The sequence below is a fragment of the Nilaparvata lugens genome, chromosome 3 (assembly GCF_014356525.2).
Source record: "Nilaparvata lugens isolate BPH chromosome 3, ASM1435652v1, whole genome shotgun sequence".
In the NCBI taxonomy this organism is placed as follows: domain Eukaryota; kingdom Metazoa; phylum Arthropoda; class Insecta; order Hemiptera; family Delphacidae; genus Nilaparvata; species Nilaparvata lugens.
In genome coordinates this window covers 87,151,736-87,177,097 of record NC_052506.1, presented here as the reverse complement: position 1 = coordinate 87,177,097, position 25,362 = coordinate 87,151,736, and the positions used below count along the sequence as shown (strand labels likewise).

The window sequence follows — 25,362 nt, the reverse complement described above, 5'->3', positions numbered from 1 at the left end:
ATAACTAGTTAAATGAATTGATCAGAGGCACTGTAAAAGTTGGACCACTGGGAAAGAAAATGCAGGAGACAAGGATGAGGTGGTTTGGGCATGTACAGCGACGGGAGGAGGATTATGTTGGACGAAGAGTGCAGGATTTGGTTTTGGATGGTGTGAGAGGACGAAGTAGACCTAGGATGAGGTGGGGAGATAGAATAGCGGCTGACTTGCGGGAGAGTGGTTGGAGGAGAGAGGAAGCATTGGATAGGGCTTTGCGGAGAAGCAGACTAAGAGAAAGGAATGCTGACCCCATTTGAATGTGAGATAAGGCACAGCGAAAGAAGAAGTTAACAAGTACTTCTTGTTAATATTTAATAATATATTACATATAATATTCAACAGAAATAAGTTAAAATGAAATATATACAATGAATGATCAAATATATATTACGCTTGGAATCTCTCAAGCTGCAAGGCCTTTCAAGGTATTGGCAAGCTTTTGCGTTTTATAGTCGCTTCTTAACTGGATGAAGTTCAGAAGAATGGACCTCTCCAAGCCAAACTGAAAATCAAAGCAACAATAAAAATTTATGTAAAATTAATTACAGGTGCAGCAATTCTATAGTATGAGGAATTCTAATTATATCTCTCATCTGACGATCAGTGGTGAAAGATGTTGTTTACGTTATCCTAGAAATGAGATACTCTGTTGTTACCAATACTTTTCAACAATATCTGAGAAGATGCTATAAAAATATTGAATGCTGTAAGACATGTGCGAGAAAATGTTAATTCGTGTTATCTTCATAGACGTGTTTCATCCACACATCATTTAATCATGGTGAAATAATTAATTCCCTCCCAAAAATCCTCATCAAAATATGCTATTCATATTAATAGTTAATAGTGAATTGTAAAATGATATATTACATTGGAAATACTTCAGATTGGCCTTATACTTAATCCATCTTCCACCCCTATCGTGGGTAAGTGGTAGAGAGGACATTACTGTCCAAACTTCGCCTCGTCAAAAATGTAATTCTATTCTATTTATACAGTATTATGTTTATTGTATTATTGCTTGTATTTTATGAGAGAATAGTATACAAATAAGTACCTAAACTTCTAATTTTAATAATATCTAAAGCTGGTTTACACTATGTAGCAGAGCTATATAGCAGAGCTACATGTAGCACGGAATGTGAATGTGGAATTATGAACGGAAAATTTAAAAATACAAATAAATGATAAATTCATAATAATGTGAATAGTAAAATTATATAAGAAGAAGAAGCTTTTCCGAACTCGAGCTAATGAAGACTTTTCTAAGATCAACAATGTCCCAGGAACATGGGTTCCTCAGCGGTCTGAATGGTTTAGCGAACATAAAATAGCTCAGCTCCTAGATCTTGAAGAATTGGTGAAGGAATTTTCCCATGCAAAGGTCAGACGAGTTCTACCCAATTAAACAGTGTTGTAGAAATTGTAGTTTTAATTACTTGGAAAGTTAAGTAAGCCAAGTTATACTCTCTTGCAGTCTACGTCTGTGCAAAGGCTAAAAATAAACATTCTATTGGTGAAATTTTTCAAAGTTTTCGATTTTTATATCATCAAGCTATCAAAATGAAAAAATTTTCTCAGGAAAACTTTTTTCGATCATTAAAAAATTTTTTTCGATCTTTTTGAGATATGAGCGCCCAAAGTTTAAATTTTTGGGACAGAACATTTCAAATTCGATAAGAGGTAAATCCATGAGATTCAGAGGATAGATCCTTCAGGGTATAAATTGTTGATTGAATAAAACAAAAAAATTCTTGAAATAAAAATTGTTGAAAAACTTTTTGTTTTATTCAATCAACAATACGCTGAAGAATTTATCCTCTGAATCTCATGGATTTACCTCTTACCGAATTTGAAATGGTCTGTCCCAAAAATTTAAACTTTGGGCGCTCATAAATCTCAAAAAGTAATGATCGGAAAAAAATGTTTTCCTGAGAAAACTTTTTCATTTTGATAGCTTGATGATATACAAATCGAAGCCTTAAGCCGAATCTTAATCCTTAAGGCTATGCAAATGCTAAAAATAAACTTTCTACTGGTGATTTTTTCAAAGTTTTTCGATTTGTATATTATCAAGCTATCAAAATGAAAAAGTTTTCTTAGGAAAACATTTTTTCCGATCATTCCTTTTTGAGATATGAGCGCCTTAAGTTTAAATTTTCGGGACAGAACATTTCAAACTCGGTAAGAGAAAAATCCATGAGATTTAAAGGATCAACTCTTCATGGTATTGTTGATTGAATAAAACAAGAAAATTTTGAAAAATTTTCTGAAAATATCATTTTCTGAGAAAGTTATTCAATTTACCAAAAATAAATAAAAAACGGTATTTTTGTCCATTTTTAGTAAATTGAACAACTTTCTCAAAAATTGATATTTTCAGTAACGTTTTGTTTTATTCAATCAACAATACCATGAAGAATTCATCCTTTGAATTTCAAGGATTTATCTCGTACCGAATTTGAAATGTTCTGTGCCAAAAATGTAAACTCTAGGCGCTCATGTCTCAAAAAGTAATGATTGGGATAAAAATGTTTTCCTCAGAAAACTTTTTGATAGCTTGATAATATACAAATCGAAAAACTTTGAAAAATATCACCAGTATGAAGTTTATTTTTAGCTTTTGCACAGCCTGTTTTCTCATTGTGTACATGTTTCGGACATAAAAATAGTTTAATCAGATATTTTGTGTTACTGTTCCCCAATATAATATTATATTTGTCAAATATTTGTTCAAATGTCAATAAATTATGACTTAAACAGCTGATAATCTTCGGGTAAATTTTGAAGTCGGCTTATAAAAAAATATATCTCCATAAAACAGTGAAACATAAAACAGTTTATGGAACAAAAATAATTTTAAAATGTGCAATTTACACTTGGGACTCCTTGTACATAGAATAGAATAGAATAAGTTTTAATGTAACCGCTTCTGAGGTCTTCAGAAGCATTACCTCCGTCACAATGTACAGCAAATGTCACACATGAATTACAATAATTGGAAAGATACTATTCTAAAATAACTACAATATCATGATAATATCATACAATATTATGATACAATATCATAATTATTTAGAGTTTACTGAGACTCTGTGGTGCGAATGGCGCTATCGCATCATAGCGGAGACACAATAGGTAGACGATCGCTCAAGGAAGGGGTGGAACCGGGGATTAACAATATTAGATGGGATACTTGAGAGGGGGGGCGGCGGTTGCCGATCTCGCCCAGGGCGGCAAAGTCCCTAGGGTCGTGCCTGCTGCCGCAGCTGTTTACTGTTGTTTGCAGATGTTCAGTGCCTGCTGGGTTTACACCAGATTATGCTGTACTTATTTGTTGTCAGAGTGCTAGTAGGCTACTGCGCATCGCGAACGAATTTCATGAGTCAATTCGTCTCTATCAAGGTCTTTCAAAAGGTCACTACCGCTGTATAGTTTCCTAGCCTAAAGTGAGGGTCTTATCCAATATCTTCATTCTCTTCTCTGTGCTGAAAATATCACAGTAGCTGCGGCTGCTTCAAGAACTACCTTCTTCTTCGGCATCTGGCTGGGAACTGTGCAGTGAATACTGGTTTAGTCCTAACTATATGTAACTCTGCTACAAGTAATGGCATCAAAGTTAATTATAGCAGAGCTACATATAGCTATGCTACATAAAATTAGCGTTAAATCTACTTATAGCAGAGCTATATGTAGCTTCAAATTGTATATAGCTCTACTTTATAGCAGAGCTATATAGCTCTCCAGCTACATAGTATAAACGTAGCTTAACTTATAGTAAATTTCAACGCCAATACGCCTGTTCTAATATAACACTATATTAAATGTCACAAAGTGAAACAAATTGAACGAATCACAATGGATAAGAGACGCATATTTAATAAATTGAGTCGTAACACGAGTGAATTACCCAGAATAAAATGAAAGGAATTAGTTCTTGCATCAGCACACGTTAAATTCTCGAACACAACTCAGCTACACAGTCAATACGTTAAATTCTCGAACACAACTCAGCTACACAGTCAATAGTATGAGCTATGTTTTCTAGTTCATGCCAGAAAACATATACTTATTGATTATGACGGATATATAAAAAATATAAATCATCATCTACACTTCAGGGATTAGGTTTATTGATTAACCTGTTCCGGTAGGTACCCATCTCTTTCTTGGCCTCCCTACATCTCTTTTTCCTGTAGGTCTATAGTTTTGAACTTCAAGGGGCATTCTTCCAGGTGGCATTCTATCCAAAAGACTGCACCAGTTGCGTCTATTTTGAATTATTCTTCCATGCAGAGGAGCAACCGATAAAAAAATATATATGTATAAACATATATTCTGTATCACGGAAAAGTTGTCTAAAATAAAATGAAGAGAATGAGTTCACTTTCAATTATCAATCACGACTCAGCTGCACAGTAAAGTGTGAGCTAACTTTTCTAGGATATAAAATGTAGAAAAATTATCTTTACAGTTGTGTTGTAGTACTTTTCCATAATGAAAACACAAATTTTATAATAATAAAAAGTGGTTGACAATTTAAATTTGTTTTCAAAAAAATTATCATTATAATTATTGCTGAAAACCCAATAGTCACTCACCAGTTGTTCCCCATTGCAGACTTGTTTCAAATTCTCAGGTTTGACAAGCAGAAGATTGCAGAGGGAATGGAGTGTGTCGAACAGTGTGTTGACCAACGGACAGTGAAGCTCTTTCACACATTTGCGGTACTCGTTCACATCGCAAATCACACACATAGCACCTAAAACACAACAAACAAATTTCAAATTAGATTTAAAATATCCGTTTCAAGTACATAAAGTAATATAATGTTTCAAGTACAATAAGTAGTAGGCCTATCTGAAATCTGTCGTAGCCATAGTAGATACAGTCCGGGTCCTGTAGTAGCTTTGCCTATCTGCGGAGGGCCACTATAGTGAGGTCCACGTTATAATGGCAGTGAAGAAAGATAGGAGAAAAACGAAACGTTGCCAAGTCTCTCCATTTTGCCTCTGAGTGTACACAGCTGTTACTCAATTCATCCCATTAAATTTGATCTAATAATAATGATCATTTCCTTGATAAAATGATCAATTTTATGTCGAATTAATCAAGAAAATATATTTTTTCATAATTTGATTCAAAATTGATAAATGAGATCAGATTCTTATTTTTATACAAACCTGAAATGGCGGCTAATTTAAAAAGCTGTGATACACCAATCTGAATTTCAAAACAACAGAAATTAAGTTATTTGGTAGGCATTCTATTCCAATTTCTTAAAAAAATTATAGAAATCCTTTTTAAAATAACTAATTTTAATGGAAATAATTCTGAAATAACCTTTTAATATTATGTATACCAGTACGAATAGGTCTAACCTATACATGTAGGCTAACTGAAGCATGGATAAAATCTTGGATGATTAGTTATCAACTTTTAAAATGTCATTTCAGGTATTTTAATTTGTGTTTTTCATACGGTAAGTTAATGTCTAAAAATTATTTCATTGCTTCAAAAATACATTTTAAATCAATTATACGACTTTTGTACCAAAGTATTTTGATAGAATGAAGAAAAAAAAATGGCGGCTGAGAATTGTTAGTCTACTTTTGTACAGTCACTGACAAAAGTAAAAATAAAATATTCTGGCAAACTGACAACATTGCAAAGCTAGAGAGAGATAGCGCTATCTGTTTTGTTGTATGATAGGAAAGGACAGCAACAGTATTGTTAATTGTACACTGCCATTATAACGTGGACCTCACTATAGACTACAATACTACCCGTTCGAAAACATCGAACATTTATGAAAATGTATCTTTCCATAAGCAACAGATGCTCTTTTGTATCTTCTCAAAAGCGACGTGTTGCATTCGAAAAGATGCACAAGGAACTTTTTGGCGTTATATCCTTTTAGCCTATCAGCTGATATTCGTTCAAAATGGTCTTTCCATTGTTGGTGATACGTTGCAACTCTCTCATTTATGAAGAATCTCTGTGTGTAGGGAGCTTCGTTCAAGGAAGCTCTGTAGGGAGCTTTCTCCATCTAGGGATCTAGGGTCTCTGAAGCCTGATGTTTTTGCAAAGCCGTGGATATTATATATAATATACCCCGCGAACCATATCTTGCCAATATGCAGTTTCAAAGTCACGGAGGCAAAACTATGGGACGCGTACTGAACCATCTATTCTTAAGTTTATTTCATCATATATCTTTCACTAAAATAGGAATCTTCATTAACAAAATATTACATTACAGTTGTTAGATTTTCAACTAGATTTGATTCCTTTTTAAACAATATTATGAGAATGATGGATGATTTAAAGGCTATTACACAATGTCTCACAACTTGCACTTGAATTTGATTCACCAAGATGTTGGTCAGATCTGAAATGCAAATTTTGTAATTTACAAATTACTCATATAGTCAACTTTAGATTTGACGTCATCTAGATGCGATAAAAAAAAAATTGCTTATCTAACATTTTATTCATACGATGCTGCATTACAGTAGTTGAATCACTTACCAGAAGAATTATACTGGAATTGTTGCAGATGATCAAATATAACCCTATGGAATCGTGTTCCAAGATCCATCATTACAAATTCCACATTTTTACCATCAAGGCACTCTCTGATTCGTTTTATGACCGAGCTCATATACTGAACCACTGATGAGCAAGCCTGAAAAAGTAATGCCAGATTTAAATATAGATTTACAGTCTTTAAGAACGTTTAATCATTTTGTTGAAACTGACATTTAAAAATAATTCTACGGTACATTACTTAGTTGGAGAAACTTACATGAGTTATTTATTGTACTATGATAAAAAACTAAGAAAAATATGTTTTAAAAGAACGGAGATGTAAAGCTTTTCCCCCTGAGTGGGGAGTTTTCTTTTAAATTCTAGTTGAGTAACAATTACAATGAATACTCTAATAGAACTGTAACATCAGGAGCTATTGATAGAACAAAAATAGAAACCATGTATTGAATGAAAAATACTAAGAAATTGTCAAAAAACCACTGATTTATTGATAATTAGAAAGACCGGTTTCGGTTATTACACCATTGTCAATCTCTGATAAACTAAAACAGTTTCAGTTTTAGTTGAAACTGAAACAGTTCAAGTTTAGAAACTAAAACAGTTTCAGTTTTAGTTTATCAGAGATTGACAATGGTGTAATAACCGAAACCGGTCTTTCTAATTATCAATAAATCAGTGGTTTTTTGACAATTTCTTAGTTTTTTTCATTCAATATGAATAATAATTACCACAATATCAACTTCTCAATTACACAAAAAAAAACCATGTAGTTTATTCTCAACTTCAAAGTAGTTGACTTTTAGGTAACTGAATTTTTTCACAAGAATATCTAGTTGAGAATTCAGAAGATAAAACAATGTAGATGTAGACAAGTAAGGAAAGTTAGGAGGAATAGGTAATTTATGGAATGATTCAATACTCTTCCAAATTGCCTGCTGTGTTTGTTGTTGGGTAATATATATTTTCCTAAATTTTTTACAGTGGAAAGATATGTCGGGCTTGACCTTTGGTACCACTCTTGGCTTTCTCACTTTGAAAATGAACAGATCTTAGTATTGCCTAAAGGTCGAAACCATCATTCCCAACCAAGTTGAGCAAGAATGCGCATTTCCCACAACTGTTGAAAAATCTACATTTTAGAGAATAATGTAAAAATATCTTCTTCAAGAACCATAAATATAACTATATAGAGGATATGATTTTTATAAGGCTAGTTGGATATGGTTTTTAAAGACTGTATGAACAGCCAGATACACTAGCTAAAATATAGAATAGAATATCTTTATTAGCCTCAACAGTACTGTCCACCGCTCGTAACTTGGCTTCTGAGGTCTGAGGCGTAGGGGGGAAATGAACGAGTTGCACCATGTTGTTGACGACTCGGCAGTGTGATTACAAACCGTGCTCACTAATAAAGCTATTCACCATTCAGCTTTCAGTTTTGTTTCCGCAGCTGACCGGAGTAAACGTCGAAATGTTGTGTTATTTTTTCATTAAGTTAGTTATTCATCTTAAACTCTATTATTTTATGTAATGACTAAAAACGTTAGGATGTAATTTTACTTATAGATCGCTGGTTAAATTATAAATTTGGTGGGATGGAAATTGCTTGATTACATTTGGCGAAGGCAAATAGACCACAGCGTTTATGTACTCGCTACCTGGCTCTCCAGTGCCATATGTCACGCCTAAAACTAGATCGACTGCATTCCTTCCAGAGCGTCAGCGAGTTCTCACTTTTGACTAACTGGGGGCCAAAGTCTTTGTCCTTGTCCGTCTGTTTGTATTTAAATTACGATTTTATATTGTATTTAATTTACGAGCGGTGGACAGTACATTACAATCTGACATATAGGCCAGTCAACACAATACAACAGTACCGGTACTCGTCTATTAGAATTGATTACTAAAACCATCGTTCATTAACAGTAGTAATGATGACAATGCATTGTTATAATTTGTATCACGAAAATTGTTTGAACACGCAAATTGTTTTCAAGATTTCTGCATTTGCAGGTTAGATTACTTGACATGGATCAGTAACCAATAGTGACATAACCTAAAAGGTAAAGTTTAAAATGTAAAAGGGTAGGAGAGGGGGTAATATATGTGCTTTTAAATGGAAATAATTATTAATTATTACTAAACGAAAATCCAAATTAAATTCTGTAATTCACCCCGAAGACTTCTGCTACTGCAAATATTGACAACAGGGTAAACAGCTATATCTATACCCTGTTGTTAATATTTGCAGTAGCAGAAGTCTTCGGGGTAGATTACAGCATTTAATTTGGATTTTCGTTTAATAATAATTATTAATTCATTAGCATTTGAATAATTGCAATATCTCAGTAATTTCCATCTGTGGAAATAATTATGTTGATATTATCCGATCCGCTTGTGGATTACTTACAGAAGAGGCAAGAGTGTCCATGTCAGTTTCGGGTTTGAAGTCTGATTTCTTCTGCTCAGCTTGTAAGAATATCTTTACCCAACCTACTATGGCGTTTATAGATCTGAAACGGAAAAGGAAGAATGTTAGAGATTATTACTGAGTTAAGCATTTAAAACACAATAGAGTTCAATCAGTAATAATCAATCTATACATATAAAACGAGATGACACTGATTCGTCACTCACCAATCAACAGAAATCAAAACTTACTGGACCAATAACGTTCAAATTTGGCAGGCACTTTCATTTGGCCCTCTAGACGCGCACTAAGAATAAATTTGAAAAATGTTCAAATATATGCCCCAAAATCCATGGACTTGGTACAGAAGTTCAACTAGGTTCTTGAAATTTTGTCTTGAGAGTGCTCAATCTAGTGTTTCGTGGTATGTCACACTGATGAGCCTGAGTGATATAATATGCTATGCAATTGACTAGGAACGGCAGAAAAGTTGAATCATCAGTAGTAAATACGCACTTCACAAATATACAATGTATTTTGACAGTTAAATTTATTCTACTTTCACCTTTTGAAACAACGTTTTCAGACAAAGCAGAACACTTATCTAGGAAATATCTAAAATAATGATGAATTAATTAGGTAGCCTCAATAGTATATATTGCTTACCTATCAAGTCCAGTATCTAAGTTCATCTCAATTTGTTCTAAAAGATGTCGTTTCCTCATCAGACATTCATCATGCTTTGGCGTGGACCTTAAACAAAAGCAATAAATATTGTTAAACTTCATATTTGACACTTGACACTTCCCATACAAACGTTAAGCTTTCTTCCTAAATTAACATAGTAGCAATAAATAAATACGACGCAGATGCATTAGGGAACAATAGATATTTGTGAACAACTGAATATTTTGTTTATCTAAATAATTTCCAACATATTTATTGCATATTGCCGTGACGCTAATGATCCAGTATTGGAAAATTATTTATAGCCGCGATCAATTTCGCTGTCACGTTGAAGCCAAATGGAGAATTGACTTCTCCCCACTAAAAACAATGCGTACATTTATGTTCTCTTATCTTTTCACATCGATCTGCTCACATATGACTACATTGAATTATTCCTTGAACAGGAATATTTTAAATGAAAATCATCTAGCTACACTTATCCTCTAATATCAGGCTTCAAACTTGAATATGATATTTTTTCCCAACTTTTACAAGCCGATCGATTAGTTAAAATCAAATTAGTATTAAATTTCATGTGAAGTGAAAATTAATGGCATTTGGTTTACCTAGGAATGTATTTCCTACTCACTAGACATTATATTTATAACAATACGAAGAAATATACAGATAGGTTCAAAAATGTAAACACTAAAATTGACGATGAACGTGAACAGAACAAAATATCGTACAGCTTGGTATTGTAGTTTGATGTTTCGTCAACACATTTAATTGTACTGTAATTAAACTTTGAAGCATTGAATGAAATCAATTCGCTTATATGGGCTACTTGAGTCAAATAAGAACAATATAAAAACTTTTAGTACCCTTCTATTAAAAACTTTAAAATATTTTAACGACTAGTTTCGACCATATTTCATTTTAACTATTTCATGACCGATGGTCGAAAATAGTCGATGAAATATTTTAAAGTTTACAATATAAGGGGGCTAAAAGTTTTTATATTGTTTTCATTGAATGAAAGTATGATGTAATGGTTTTACCTGTAAAATTATTTTGAGATAAAGGTAGGCTATTCACTATCATTGTATATACATTTTTTGGAGATTTATGTATTGTCATGAAAGCTTTTCATATTTATTCATTCATTTATTAGGTTGGAACATGAAAATATTAAAATGAAAAAAGAGGCACAAGCCCGAAATCTCTTCTCTTCCCCTGAAATAAGTTTATTAAATTGTCCAAAGTAGGGTTATGTTTATGACTGACATGGAGAGACTTGGAGCGACAGAAAAGATGCTGAGGAGCGAACTACGTGGAGACAGTTTGTTGGTGCGGCCAAATATCAACTTAGATATAGATGGCCCTGGGAGTAAGTGAGTATAGTGAGGTCCACGTTATAATGGCAGTGGATAAAGATAAAGATAGACGAATAGTGATGCCGATTCTCTGTATTAATTAATTATATTTCTACACAGTCAAAAACATAATTGGCATCGTTGTGGACCTAGAAAAGGATAGTACCACCGGCTTTGTCGAATGATAGACAAGGATAGCAAAACCAAAGTTGATCAAATACTGTCATTATAACGTGGACCTCACTATAGTAAGTGTTATGTTTATCACATATATTAAAAAAAAATCAAAGACATTAAAAAAGACATATAGCTGATATTAAAAATACATACACAACTAGAGGGAGAAGGCTGTCATTGTAGAGCTTTTCGATGAGATGCACAATGGCATTTGTTTGTCTCACTACGTCAAAAAAGTAAATGAACGGCTGTTGAGCTTTGGACTCCGGAATCGGCACTGCTTGCAAACCCAGCTCTATCGCATAGTCGAGATGCTCCACTACCAATTGCTGTTGAAGAACCTCCATGATTAGCACTGCGTTATTGGCCAACTCGCTTTGCTGAGAAAGCTGAAACATTAATAGCAACATAAACTTCCAAATAGATTGAATAAAAGAAACAATGGGCCATATGAATAAAGTTGAGCATTTGCTTATACTTATAAAATATGGAGCATATGCTTCATTTTCTATGAATAAACTTGAGCAAAACCTTTTGCTCATGCTCATCAAAAAAATAGTTTGAGCATTTGCTCAACTTTTGAAGCAAATGCTTCAAAATGGTGAGTTTAGTCTGGAGCAGCTATTCACCTTTTGCTCATAGTAAAATGGCTCAACTAATTCGTATGAGGAAGAGAAAACTATACCAGATACGATCACAACCAATAGTTGAAAACTATAAAACTTTTTAGATTCAACCATGATATCACCATCATTCCTACAAAAGATAGCTAGCTATCTGATATAAAGATAGCCATCACAAATAAGAAATAAGCATTTATGAAGATGAGAGTGTAAACGATTATAAGAAGGCTATTGATATTATAAAATTATTATAGATGAAATTATTTTTCAAATATTATTATTTCAAAATTCCAAACTCAACTAACCTAAAACTCAATTCATAAATAGAAAACAAAGCAGACGACGCAAACACAAGCGGTGTCTCCTACTTGCATATTTAGCGCTTACGTGAGGCTATAAAAACAAAGTAAGACCACAAAGGCGAATCAGCTGATGAAAAATCTTTAAAATACGTGAGCATTTGCTCCAGAGTTCAGGAGTATAAGGTAAAGCTTATTCATATAAAAATGAGTAAATTCTTATGCACCTAATGGTCATGAGCAAAACCTTATGCTCCATGAACATGAGCATATGCTCTGATTTTATTCATATGGCCCAATGATTGAATGATTATGTTTCCATCATGCTGTACTTTATTACTTTCCTTGCCCTATTACCATAGGTAAGGAAAGTATTACTTTCCAAAAAAAATTAAGGTACCCTAATTTCAAGTTTTCCATACGTTTCAAGCACCCCTGAGTCCAAAAACATGATTTCTGGGTGTTGATCTGTGTGTGTGTATGTGTGTGTGTATGTGTGTATGTCTGTGAACACGATAACTCCATTCCTAATTGACCGATTGACTTGAAATTTTAAACTTAAGGTCCTTATACCATGAGGATCCGACAATAAGAAATTCAATAAAATTCAATTCAAGGTGGCGGAAAAAATGGCGGATAATCACTAAAAAACCATGTTTTTCACGGTTTTCTCGAAAACGTCTCTAACGATTTTCTTCAAATTTATACCATGGATGGCTATTTATGAGCCCTATCAACTGACATGAGTCTCATTTCTGGGAAAATTTCAGGAGCTCCGTAATATTATTGAGAAAAATGGCGGATATTCACTAAAAAACCATGTTCTTCACGATTTTCTCAAAAAATGACTCGACCGATTATTTTCAAATTCATACCCTGTATAGTCATTTATCTGCTCTATTAACTGGAATGAGTCTCATTTCTGGAAAACTAATGTGGGGTCCACCCCATCCTTGAGAAATGGACTTTGTAGCCTCCTTCTCGTACATGAGGTAGGTAGGTAGGTAGAGCAGTTCATAAAAAGAACACATAGTCGAGATATTTCATCTGTAGAACAGCTGCTTTGACGACTTTTAAAAAATATCGAATTTCACAATTTACACAAAGGAAAAAGTACTCTGAAAACAATAATTATGCACATATACAGAAGTCTGATCGTAGTTTCAAATATGTTGCCGCAAATCATCATTATGTTATTCCCCTAAATCATTCTCCTTTAAGAATGAGGCTTATAGTTCAATGAGCAAGGAAAGTTGTGTGAGTGTGCCACACCAGATTTTTTGTTCTGTAATGTTTCCAGTATATGACTGTATTGTAATTAAAAGAACTGATACTTTGTAACAACTAATTTTCTGTAAATAATGATTTATATTTCACACTTTTGGAACAGAAAGAGCACACTGAAGAGTCTAGTTTCAAGTGAACTGAATTTGTAACTGTCAGAAGTTTAATAGAGATCTGTTGTAAGATTCATGTTATAGAGTCAGCACCTGATTAACATTGGTTTGCTATCCTTGTCTGTCATTAGACAAAGCAGATAGCTCTATTCTTTAAACACAGCTATAAACTATAGAAGGCGGTGGAAACGGAAAAGTAGTAACAATGCGTTCCTATCATTTCCACTAAATTTATAACGTGAATCTCAATATAACTACTTCATCAACAAACCCACAATCACAGTTTTAATCATCATCGTCATCAATGAACAATATTTTCAACTGGAACTTGACATTTTTCAGTTGAGCACCTTCTGTTCTAGAGGTGCGATTTGGTAAGGTGTAATAATAAGGATATACAATATCGGGGACCGAGCTTCGCTCTGGAGTAAAAAAGTATAAACAATTTATTACGAAAGAAGAAATTATAATAACATTCATAGTTCATACAGAAATGTTCTACCTAATCACAGTGGATTGAGATTAATTCCCAGAGGAATGCAAAAATTTCCTCGCAAAGACCCGTTTGCACAAAAGCAGGTTAAATTTTAATCCTGATTAATTTCACGTAAACCAAATCAGGGAAGACCATTTCAAAAGATGGATCTACTGGATTTAATCAGGATTGAAAATAATCCGGCTTTTTTGCAACCGGCACTAAGTATCGGCACAACCGGCACAACGGTACCTGATTGAATGATTACAAAAGTTCAACAGCTGAGTCATAATTTTGACACAGTCCCACACACATGAACTCGCTCATTCACTTACATCATCAACAGACGACGAAATAATTATTATCAGATGTTTTTCCAAGGATGAATAATAATTATCCTTTTAATGTCCTTCAGCGAGTTTTCCCAGGGATGAGACCTAGTGCAATCGAGTTTTTATATTATAAACCTACTATGTTCTGAATTTCGTGAGAATCGTTAGAGCCGTTTTCGAGATCCGGTGAAATACAAACATACAAACATCCAAACATCTGAACATATAAACAGAAATTGTTCGTTTAATAGTATAGGATTAGTAGTAATTGCAGACATAAACCGTAAACCAACGAAATAGTGTAATATTCTCCAAAATCAGACCATTACACAACACTATAGATACTATAGTGGTATGTTATTTGACACTATAGAACCCCTCTCAACTGACCGACCTATCGCCTCTCTACCCAACTTTCAACCCACTTTTCTATCTATCTATCCTATCAACCTTATAAAAAGTTACAAATTCAGTACCAAGTTTTTCTATACTCTGGAGATGAAACTCCTGGTGCCTTGAAAAGTATTCAGATCTTACAAAACACGAAAGTACTGTTATATTTATAAATTATTCTAATGGATTTTAATGGCAGAGTGAACCTTTCGGACGTTTTGCCTGGCCGTATTACCCAATGTCACTACTCCCTATATACACTTAAATTAAGAATCATACGCCTGCTACGCCCATTGGAAGGGTGACCGCTTGAGCCAACTCCTCTGATTCATGAGTTGTAAAATCGCTTACCGGTGGTTCGGAACCCACCTAAAACTGTACGTCCATTCATTTATCATTATCATCCGCCTCATTACCCATACACAAGCCTAGTGCTCATGTTAGCATCATCTTCAGAAAAAAATAAGTTTATAGATTGAGTTGAAGTTTTATCACTAGATAATTGTCTTGAAATGTATGAATTACCTACTTTCAAAGTCTCAAACTAAGAACCATTATTATATTCGTCTCAAATTTATCTCTGATCATTATACCTCCCATCCATCACCCACGCAAAAGTGTGTAACTCATGTGAAAATAATGCTAAAAAATAGATAATTTATTGTCTTTTATATTGGACTGACCACAAGGCAGCGACTGAGAGCCAACTTGGTGTCCTGCAGCAGGTTTATGGCCACCTCTTCTGAAATAAACGTTTCTCCACCATAATCTTCGATTTGAGCAATGTTTATATTGGCTCTAGTACCAATCACGGCTTGTATATCTCTTCTCAAGTCTTGGAATCTGAAATGGAGAGGGCAAACAGTTTGTCAAATTAACATGTAAGCCATAGAGATGGTTTTAATGAGTTGAAGTGGGTGAACCATTGTAATAAATGATCAAGTTAGAAAATAAGATCAAAGTTACACAATCTGTTTGTACGTAGAGTGGTATGCGTACGTAATACTTTTTATTTTAAATTTCATTCAAGTACAAGCACAAATAATATACAATTATTGGGAGAGGACAACAGGCAAAGCCCAAAGCTGTCCCTCTCCCGAATCAATAACCCATCGAGAAAACAATATGTCATAGTCTGTTAAGAAGTGCATGATTAAATAAACTTCATCGTATCACAGTATCAATATCACCAAATATAAAATGACCTACCCTCCAGTCTGTATTATCTTCTTCTGATGACTCTTGGAGTCGTAAAACTTTTGCAAGGCACTGGCGCATTTTTCTCTGAGGCATTTTGTTTCTACACTGAAAAATAAACGAGAACATAATGTAAGAAATATCTTTCCAATACAAGTCATTCACACTATCCTGATACATGAAACATATGATTTATTTTCAGTTAAACATATATTATATTTGTTACAGGTATGCCTAGGGTGGTCCAAGATAGAGCGTCTGTCTGTCTATATGCCGATGATGCAAATATAATATTCTCTGGTAGATCGGTTCAGGATGTAGAAATCTCATCTGCTATTGGAATAGCCTCTATTAATAATTATCTGAATTGCTATAATCTTATTTTGAACTCAAGTAAATCAATAGTTATCCCATTTATGACAAAGCAGAGTAGGAACCAAAATCTATATCCTAGGGTAGCATTGAATAATGAAATTATAGCAACAAAAGAAAGTACAAAGTTCTTGGGATTATTAGTGGACTGTAATCTCACATGGGATAGTCATGTTTGCCATGTTATGAAAAATATTTCCACAGGTGTTTATGCTCTAAGGCAGATGTCCAATGTTTGTAGTGTCCAGACATTGAAATCGGTATACCATGCTGTAATTCATGCACATTTGGCGTACAGTATGGACTTTGTATCTATGGCATTACAACCAAAAAAAATTTGGGCAAGATACACAAGCAGCGAAAGAGAGCTATCAGAATAATCCTTAAGCTTGAAAGATGTGATTCAGTACGATTGTTTTTCTCGCAGCTTGGGATTATGACAGTGTATGGGCAGTGACATCATGTTTTTTAGGAAGACTAATACAGAAATAAGAAACCAGACTCACAGCTACTTTACCCGTTATGGCAGAATTGTTGAAAGGTATAGATTAGACCTATTCGAGAAGAAACCGTTTTTAGGGGAAGGTCATTTTTTTCAAAATTGCCAAACGATTTGAAAATTTTAGAAGATGTTAAAAGGTTTGGTATTGAGTTGAAGGAATATTTGGTAAGATTATCCCTGTACTCGTTACAGGAATTTTTATAATATTTTATGTGTATGACATTTGTTTGTAATTAGTATTTAGGCTATATTCCTTAGTATTCTGTGACAAAAGATTTTTTCAATTCAATTCATATCTATTGATTTACATATCAGGAAATTAAGATCATAAAGTAATCCTGATAACGGTTCACATATTGGTACTGAAAATGAAGATTTTCTAAATTTAAAATGTTTCCATTCGTTAGGATCTATCGACAATTATTATATTGTTTAATTAAAATTGAATGATGATTTATTTCCTTTTCATAGAATAAAATGTACTTCATGGAAATCCTGTGATGCAGGAAAAATCTATACAGACACCACACATATAAAAGTAATTATAATTTATTACATAGCATGCCCCATGATCCATGAGTAGTGAGTGGGTAACTTTCTATGAAAACTGCACAGTTTTACATTGGGTAAAGGAATTTCAATACATAAGTACCTGGAAGTAGCAAGATGTTAATTACGCGTACAAATTATGAAACACAAATATACTAGTAGGTGGTAGCCTATCGTAGTCAAGTTCAAATTGTTTACAATCTTTGCTTTATGTGAATGGAATTAAGTTTAAACTTAATATTGAAAAATAGAAACGGACAAGAAGGAGAAACATGGAAAGTTGTGGTTGGGTTACCTGATGTATGCATCAAAGTATTTTTGGAAAATATTCTGTGTCATCCTCGATAGGAACGATTCATCAGTTCCCAAATCGAAACGCATCAAGTCTTTTGATAACTGTACAGTCCTGAAAAATTGAATTAATAAAACGTAGAATTATTCATCAGTGTCATTATTTCACATATGAACTCTCATATTTGTAATACACAAAATAATAAATATGTTGAAATTGAAGTCTAATTTAGTATTTGTTGCATGATTGATTGTTCACAAATAATTTTTGTATTACAGTAATTTCAATAGATGTGTTGAATCCCATGATAATAGAGGATACAATTTGTGAGGGCAGGTGGACATTATGTATGTAAGCGGATTTACAGAATGCACGTACCTACCTTACCGACTATTCTCATTTATGCATAGACCACATTTGTATTAAGCATCCAATCTACAAAGCTATCGACGGGGGAGCCTTACAATCTGAAGCAACTGATCACTTGACGTAGGATTTTAATAAATCTGATGTAACTGATCACTGGACAGTCGTATGCAAAATAGTGAGTCCAACCTGAAGTGGATTCTAGAAGGTCTTTGCGCACCTTAAAACTTATTACAATAAAACTTTATTTTTATCATTGGTTGAGGAACAGTCATGGGATCATTGGTGATGGGCTACCAGTCTTTTTTTCTTCATTCTTCATCCTTTAAACAAGATATTTCTGGAAATAAAAATAGAAATCTAACTAACCTTTTTTTAAATTGTTTACTAATTGTGAAGTACTTGGATTTCTATTCAAGAGTAGCCCTAACGAGAAAGACAAGATATTTGTGCCCAATTCTGTTCTATCCAGTCATATTCAAACAAAATACAAGTCTTTCAAGAAGCTAAAAAAATCATTTGAAAATGAAGGTATGTTTCCTGAGATGGAATAGCTTATGAGTTAACACAAACATCAACAATACTATATTGTTAAATTAAATACAAAGTATTCAAACAAGGTCAATCAGATCAAATAACACATCAATCGGAGAAAAAAAAATGGAGAGAAATAATAGTTGATATTGACTCAAGAAATAAACTTTTTTGTAATTCAAGTCATGGTGATATTTTTCTTACCTAGTGTATAAGTCCATGAGATTCTTTAAATATTTTTCAGTGTCTGGTTTATCCGCAAGCTGGCTCACGATGTATTTCTGGAAAATTGATTTGTTATGATTAATTAATTTGAAATTATTTTCCAAATAATTCATTATAGGGTGCACCAACTACCAACCACGAACTTGTTACCGACAAAAATAAACTGAGATTTAGAGAGATTTGGATTTGAATTTGAATTTGTACATGCTATATTTTTACCATGCATTTTGAAGCTTCTAAAACAATTTTTGCATACCCACGACAGTCTCCTGCAATTTTTCTGTTGGTCTGTAATTTGTGCAATGATGGTCGGTATGATAATTGGTGAATTAGTGAATAAAAAAAATTAATAAACTTTAAACATTATTCCAAGCACAACAATGTATCCTATTCATATATAACTTACAAGGATCGAATAAAAAATGATTAGAAGATTATCTAGTCAACCAATAATCTATTGAAATTTTTAAAAAGTCTCAACTGATCGGTAACTGGCGCATTCACTCTAAATCATGTATTTGCAATACTATCTCCATTATCAACTTTTCTGCAATTAACTTACTGCATTTACTCTCTGAATAATAAGTATGAGTAAACAATGAGAATAATGCAATTTTTCGACTTACCTGCAATTTCAACTGATACATATTTAATACGTATTTTTCCATTACAGGTTCAGGAGAGCTGAAAACTTCTTTGATCAATTGGAAATTCTTCTCGCAGAGTGGAATCACTTCATTGAAGACATCTTTCCCAGTAAAAGCTCCCTGTCAAAACCAATAATTGCTTATAATACACAATATCTAAGGCCGCTTCTAGCTACACAATTTACGAACTTGACAAGTAAAATGACGAATAACATTTTGTGAATTACATATTTATCATCAATAATAATTATATTGCCAAGGCTCTTGAACAGTACCTGTAGGTCTTTTGAGAAGATCAAAATGGCTATGAAAATGAATCAACACTCAATAAGATATCATTGTTTCTCTTTGGTTAACAGCCGTTGGGCTGGTTGGCGGCAACTCTCCATGCCTCTCTTTCATCCGCCATCTTTTTGAGGTCTCTGTAGTTGACACATCTCAGATCCTTCTTCAGTTTGTTCTATGTACTCCAGTCTTGGCCTTCCTCGCGCATTCCTTCCCTCAGTCATTCCCTCCATTAATCTTTTTCACTGTTACCAAATATTTAATTTTACTGCTCATTGTTCAATTGAAGCACGAATAGTCAATTTCTTGAATGATTCGTTCTTTATTCATCACAAAAGAGAATATTTAAAAGAAAATAATCAAACTATAAATACATATCAACAAGCAAAGAATTTGTTATATGGATTAATCAACGATATAGCCAATAACAATATAGCTACTGAATAAAATACTAACACTTATTTTCAAATTAATTCATTTGAATATTTCAACGGATACCAAACATTGAATTTAAAAAATGGACTATTGCAAAGATTTGGAACCTTGGCTTTAAAGTAGTAACAAATTGTGATGAAAGTCACTTCAGCCTACCTGGCTCTCCTCGATGAATGCGTTGACACAATGAGAGTAATTTTTAAAATTTGATAGAATATTCGCTATTTCTTTCATTCTAGAAATATTTTGAAATTTGTGAGCTTCCACAAATTCTTCTATCAAAGCACGTTCTATTTCATCATACTTGGCAGCTATCTTTTTCTTTGGTTCATCAAATCTGAAAAAAGTGATGAAAATATTATTTATTTATGCATTGATACATACAATATAATTCTCAACTATGAATGATTGGGAAAGGAACAACAGGCTTAAAGCCCAAAACTGTTCCTTTCCCAAATTTAAATAGAAATTGTCCAAAAATAGGTTATGTTCACACTTAATGATTTTTGTCCAATGATCAGTTATAAATAACTCCAGAATCTAATTCTGAATTTGAGGATGCTGTTCAACTTGTAGTAGGATGCAACTTAGAAGTTTAATTTGATAATGATATTCTTCCGTAGTTAAGTGGGCATTGCTGTCAAAACTTCACCACGTCATCAAATAAAAAAGTCATTCTATTCTACTTGATAATTGAAATTTTATTCATTTGTAAAAAGAAGAACATGTTTTAGAAGGAAACAAAAACCCACAATCTTTGAGCTTTTATGAAATGATATGGTCAAAATGAGAAAAGCTCATTAAAGGGCGAAGTACTTTATTGACCACAATTCACTCTGGAGTCCTGGAGTGGGTATCCCGATTACCCGGCTTCAAGTTATACAATAAATTAATATCGTATGACTTGGCTGGCTCACGTCTGGTGTCACAGATATTCAGGACACACTTCCATAATCTCAAGGCTCGGGGTTGAAAACAGTTTTTAGACAGCCGACACTGTACATCGAGTAAAATAACAAATAAGCTGGACAGAAGATCTGAGATCGAATTCAGGACATCTAGGTAAGATGAATAGTCAGCGATAAATCCTCTCGGCTATTAAATCAAATGAAATCAAATTCTTCATTTACATATTGTTGTACAAATAGTTGATTGTATCAAACAAAACATAAAACATTTATGCTATACAGAAGGCCACCACATCAATCATTTATAATATGAGTATAATTTGTAAGTTGTTTTATTTTATTGTAAGATGGTTTCATTATCAAAAAAATCGTGAACACTATGAAATGCCCCTTTTACCAAAAATTAAGAGACATCACTTTTGACATCCCCAGTGGCTACGACCACTTCTACTTGAATAGTCACATTAAGCTTACATCAAGTTATATGAGTTATGAGAATTCATTAGATCACCAGCAGTACAGAAGTACATTTATTATAAGTTATATCCATTTATAAGTTAAACTATATTCACAATGGAAAATATCAATGTATCCTATTCATTAGAACAAAATATCAAGGAATAATCCTTACTTTCCAGATGGTAGTTCCTGAGAAATCAGATACAACTTCTGAATGACATCAGCAGCTTCATCAATCTGAAACAGGCAATAGAAGTTGAAAAGTACTGTTTTGTCTGCAAATGAATGTTTTGTCAACAAAAAAATTTGTTTATATTTAAACATTATATTATTAGAGCACACAAAGGGGCTAGAATACACAGTTAAGGCCATCTATCATCATTGGGCGCAACTTCAGTTTGCCATCTCTATACCAAAATGTGTTTGATAGTCTGCCATCAATTGCATCATTACTAGTATGAGTGAACTTATTTGAGCATTGTCACGAGAATTTCAAATTTTTCACGTCAATTCAAAACTGCAATTTTTGTTATACTATCGACATCAACATCAAATTATCATTCAAGTCCAAACTATAGCTTGAACAGCTCTTACATAATCAATACATGCTATTAAAAAGTATATATTATACTCACGAATTAAATACACATGATTCATTTTTAAATAGTTGCAGTATTTTAACTGAACAAAGGTAGCGTGCAGGTAAAGGTATCTTAGGGTGTAATCACATTGAATGCGTATATGTGCGAGTGCACGCATAGTTATACATGACCAAGCGCGCAGATGAGAGAAATACTATGCAAAGAGCAATAGGAACACTCACACTGAACGCTTGCACGTACTGATTGCGTTTAGGGTGAGCAGCTTGCATGCACGTCAAAACGTCATTGTATGGCTCTTTCTAGATTGTTGTTCATGCATGATCAGAGGTGCATTTGCACATATATGCATACAATGTGATCACACCCTAAAACTTTATTGGTCCTAATCTACACAGAGAAGTTTGAGATACATACCTGACTTTTGTCTGAAAAGGCATCATCGAGCAGGGGCCCCGGATTGAGAAATTCAGTGAAATGATTCATCAGTTTCTGAGCTTCAACCGCCCTCGATCTAGGTGTGTTGACACTTTCCAATTGGTCGCCCAGATGAATGACTTTCGTGGCAACATAGTTAATTCTCTCATCCAACTCTTGAAACATTTGAACGGCCGACTGAAATAAGGAGAAGTTATTAGATAGAACTAAAAGCAAAACATGACCGAAAACTTCCATGTAGAGGAAAGAAATTAATATATAATCATTTAATCATTTTAAAGACTTGTGTTTTGTGCATCATTGAATAATTCAATTATGATTTGATAGAAAGAAGTAATCATTTTTGCAGCAAAGATGGAAATATTGTAGCTGCTACGATATAGCTGCCATTAGGTTGTTGTAGCAGTTTGAAGTAATCAGTACAAGCATGATTAAGTTTTGAGACCAAACCTTATTTTTTTCCTGGAGTAGGGATATATCTTGCCAGTGATTTATCTCCTCCTCTCTAACCACAGCTTCCAAACGCTCACATTTTTTATGCTGTCTTTCCTGAAGCAGTTGTAGATCTCTGAAAAATACAATCCAAACATTGGAGAAAACTCGTCGAGTACACTATTCAGTTCAAACTTATTGCAACAAATACTAGGAAAGAATCAAAACGCATTGATATCAAGTGTGTGGCGGAGATTATCTACAATGAGCAAGCATCAATTCATGTCTAATAATATGTGTATAACTGTGGGTCACAACTAAAGAAATCATAATCTGGAGAACCTTTAATGAATCCAAATACAGTATGTATTTTTAAAATGATATCTGGCTGATATCAGGAGGATGAATCAATTTTAAGAGACAATACTATCACAGTAATTAATCGTGATTAGTGATGAGAGGTAGCTGTTAATTGCTCAATGAAAGGTCATTACTTCATTTACAGTCAGTTTTATTATACATTTGAAAGGATGAAACCAAAAAAACTAAATGAAATTGGAATTAAATCCTTAATTTTTATCGCCTGTTAGTGTTTTCGAAGCGCTTGATCGTGATTCAGAGCTGGCGTACTTTTCACTTACATTTACATTTGAATAACTTAACATTCCAATCAAGTTTTAGCTAGGAATAAATGAATTCCTCCTATGTATATCTTATTCAATCCTTAATCCGTATCTTATAAAATGGCTCACAACATCAAATATCATCTTACAAATTGAAGCAAAAGATTTATCAAAACACAAAAATATAAGCCTATGTTATACTTACTTGATCGCTTGTAGAAAAGTGTCATTCATGAGTACTGGATCAAAGGCAGAGTTTCCTTCTTCCCTGCTACTGTCGATGATTCTCCAGGCGAGTCGCTCCACGAACTCTTCAGGATCAAAAGGTTCCTAATAAAGAAATGTAATATTGAATGAGTGATTGAGATTTGTGGTTTCAATTAATACTGTACCTATTTTGATAAGTAAATTGACGTATGGGCCCCTCATTCTAACAAGTGGAGGTACTCTAGATTGTATTACAAGGTATTTAAAAGTTCGAATAAAACTGAATGTATGCCACATACGTTGAAATGTTATTGTTAATCATATATTCATTTGTTGAAACGTGTTCAATAGAGTAACGGTAAGAGCCAGAGCACAATAAGTTTTTTTTCAGGTGACAAACAAGTCATCCAATCGGAAAGCTTCCTGCCCTTACGACTCTAAAAACGCCGTCTAAAAAACGCTTAATATGCTCTGGCCCTGACTGGATATTGGTACTGAAAATTTTTAATTTATCAGTAGGCCTACCTGTATGAGCATTCAATTCAACTTGTGGCCTATCACTCAAATCACATAGGCGATGGGCCCAAGTTATTTAGCAACTAGAATGGTACTGAATAACTTACTGAATGTAAGCGACAGAGGTTGAATTTTGTATAATAAATTCTTTTATGGTTCCAAATTTTCTTAAATAACTCATTATATCGTTACAAGTGGTGATTGAATGGAATATTTGTAATCCATTTATCATTTTGAGCCATCTAAATTCGAAATTTATACTTTCTATGCTTGTGTTGGACTACAAATATATTGAAATAGTAATCGTGAAATTCTAACCTTATCTTGGACCAAGTCACCACATATAAATTTGAAAGAAAAATAGCACAAGTTGACTATCTTATTATTTATTATTACCTACTACCTGCTCAGATAATTTGTGATAGAAAATCAAACTATTATTATATTATTTATGCAAAAATAATATTATTATTTTGTTAATACTTTCATAACCTATTTTTACAAGTGAGGTTATGTTGGTGTAATCAAAAGATACTTACCTGTTCAAGCTCTTTCATGTATTGTTGCATCATCTTGGAAGGTTGAGTAGTACAAGAAAGGTGGAATCAAAATTTCATTCTTATCAAATTAAATCTACAATGACTGAAAAAATTAATATGATCAAAACATCAAGTTGACATCTCCCAGCATCTGTCATCTGTCAAATTTAACCAACGTCAACTGTTTTGAAATCGATGTTTTAATCTCGATGTATAGCTCCTTCGATATATCGATATGTAGCAAAATCGACAAATATATTCATTCCCAAATCGAAATTTTGGAAATTCCCTTCTATAAAAATTGAAATAACTTCGTACTGCCTGTTACACAAAAGCTGATTATTTTAATAGTGATTAATTTGACGAGAAATAATCAAAGAAGCCTTCTTTCAAAAACCGAAAATTTAGGCAGCTTTTCAAGTAATACCGCAATATTCAAACCATCAATATTTACTTTTTGTATTTCTCTTTTCTCTGAATCAATCTAAATAA

At 33.3% G+C, this 25,362-nt stretch overlaps 1 protein-coding gene across 1 annotated transcript; it reads right to left on the bottom strand.

Moving 5' to 3' along the window:
• Positions 1 to 334: 334 nt before the first annotated feature.
• Positions 335 to 25,058, bottom strand: LOC111056801 (exocyst complex component 5). The gene is made up of 17 exons (XM_022344241.2): positions 24,871 to 25,058; positions 23,814 to 23,938; positions 23,004 to 23,121; positions 22,533 to 22,730; positions 21,689 to 21,753; positions 20,306 to 20,486; positions 19,409 to 19,549; positions 18,762 to 18,838; positions 17,661 to 17,771; positions 15,955 to 16,050; positions 15,429 to 15,588; positions 11,380 to 11,615; positions 9,671 to 9,757; positions 9,005 to 9,107; positions 6,571 to 6,727; positions 4,641 to 4,801; positions 335 to 541 (listed from the first exon to the last, which is right to left on the bottom strand). Exons 1-17 carry the CDS (start codon positions 24,901 to 24,903, stop codon positions 443 to 445), a joined length of 2,148 nt encoding a protein of 715 aa, XP_022199933.2. The 5' UTR covers positions 24,904 to 25,058; the 3' UTR covers positions 335 to 442.
• Positions 25,059 to 25,362: the final 304 nt, after the last annotated feature.

Coding starts and splice junctions, on each gene's coding strand:
- LOC111056801 (XM_022344241.2), bottom strand. CDS start 24,903: ATGATGCAACAATACATGAAAGAGCTTGAACAG. Junction 23,122..23,813: donor ACTTTTCTACAAGCGATCAA/GTAAGTATAACA, acceptor TGTATTTTTCAG/AGATCTACAACTGCTTCAGG. Junction 11,616..15,428: donor CTCTCAGTCGCTGCCTTGTG/GTCAGTCCAATA, acceptor TTAATGTTTCAG/CTTTCTCAGCAAAGCGAGTT.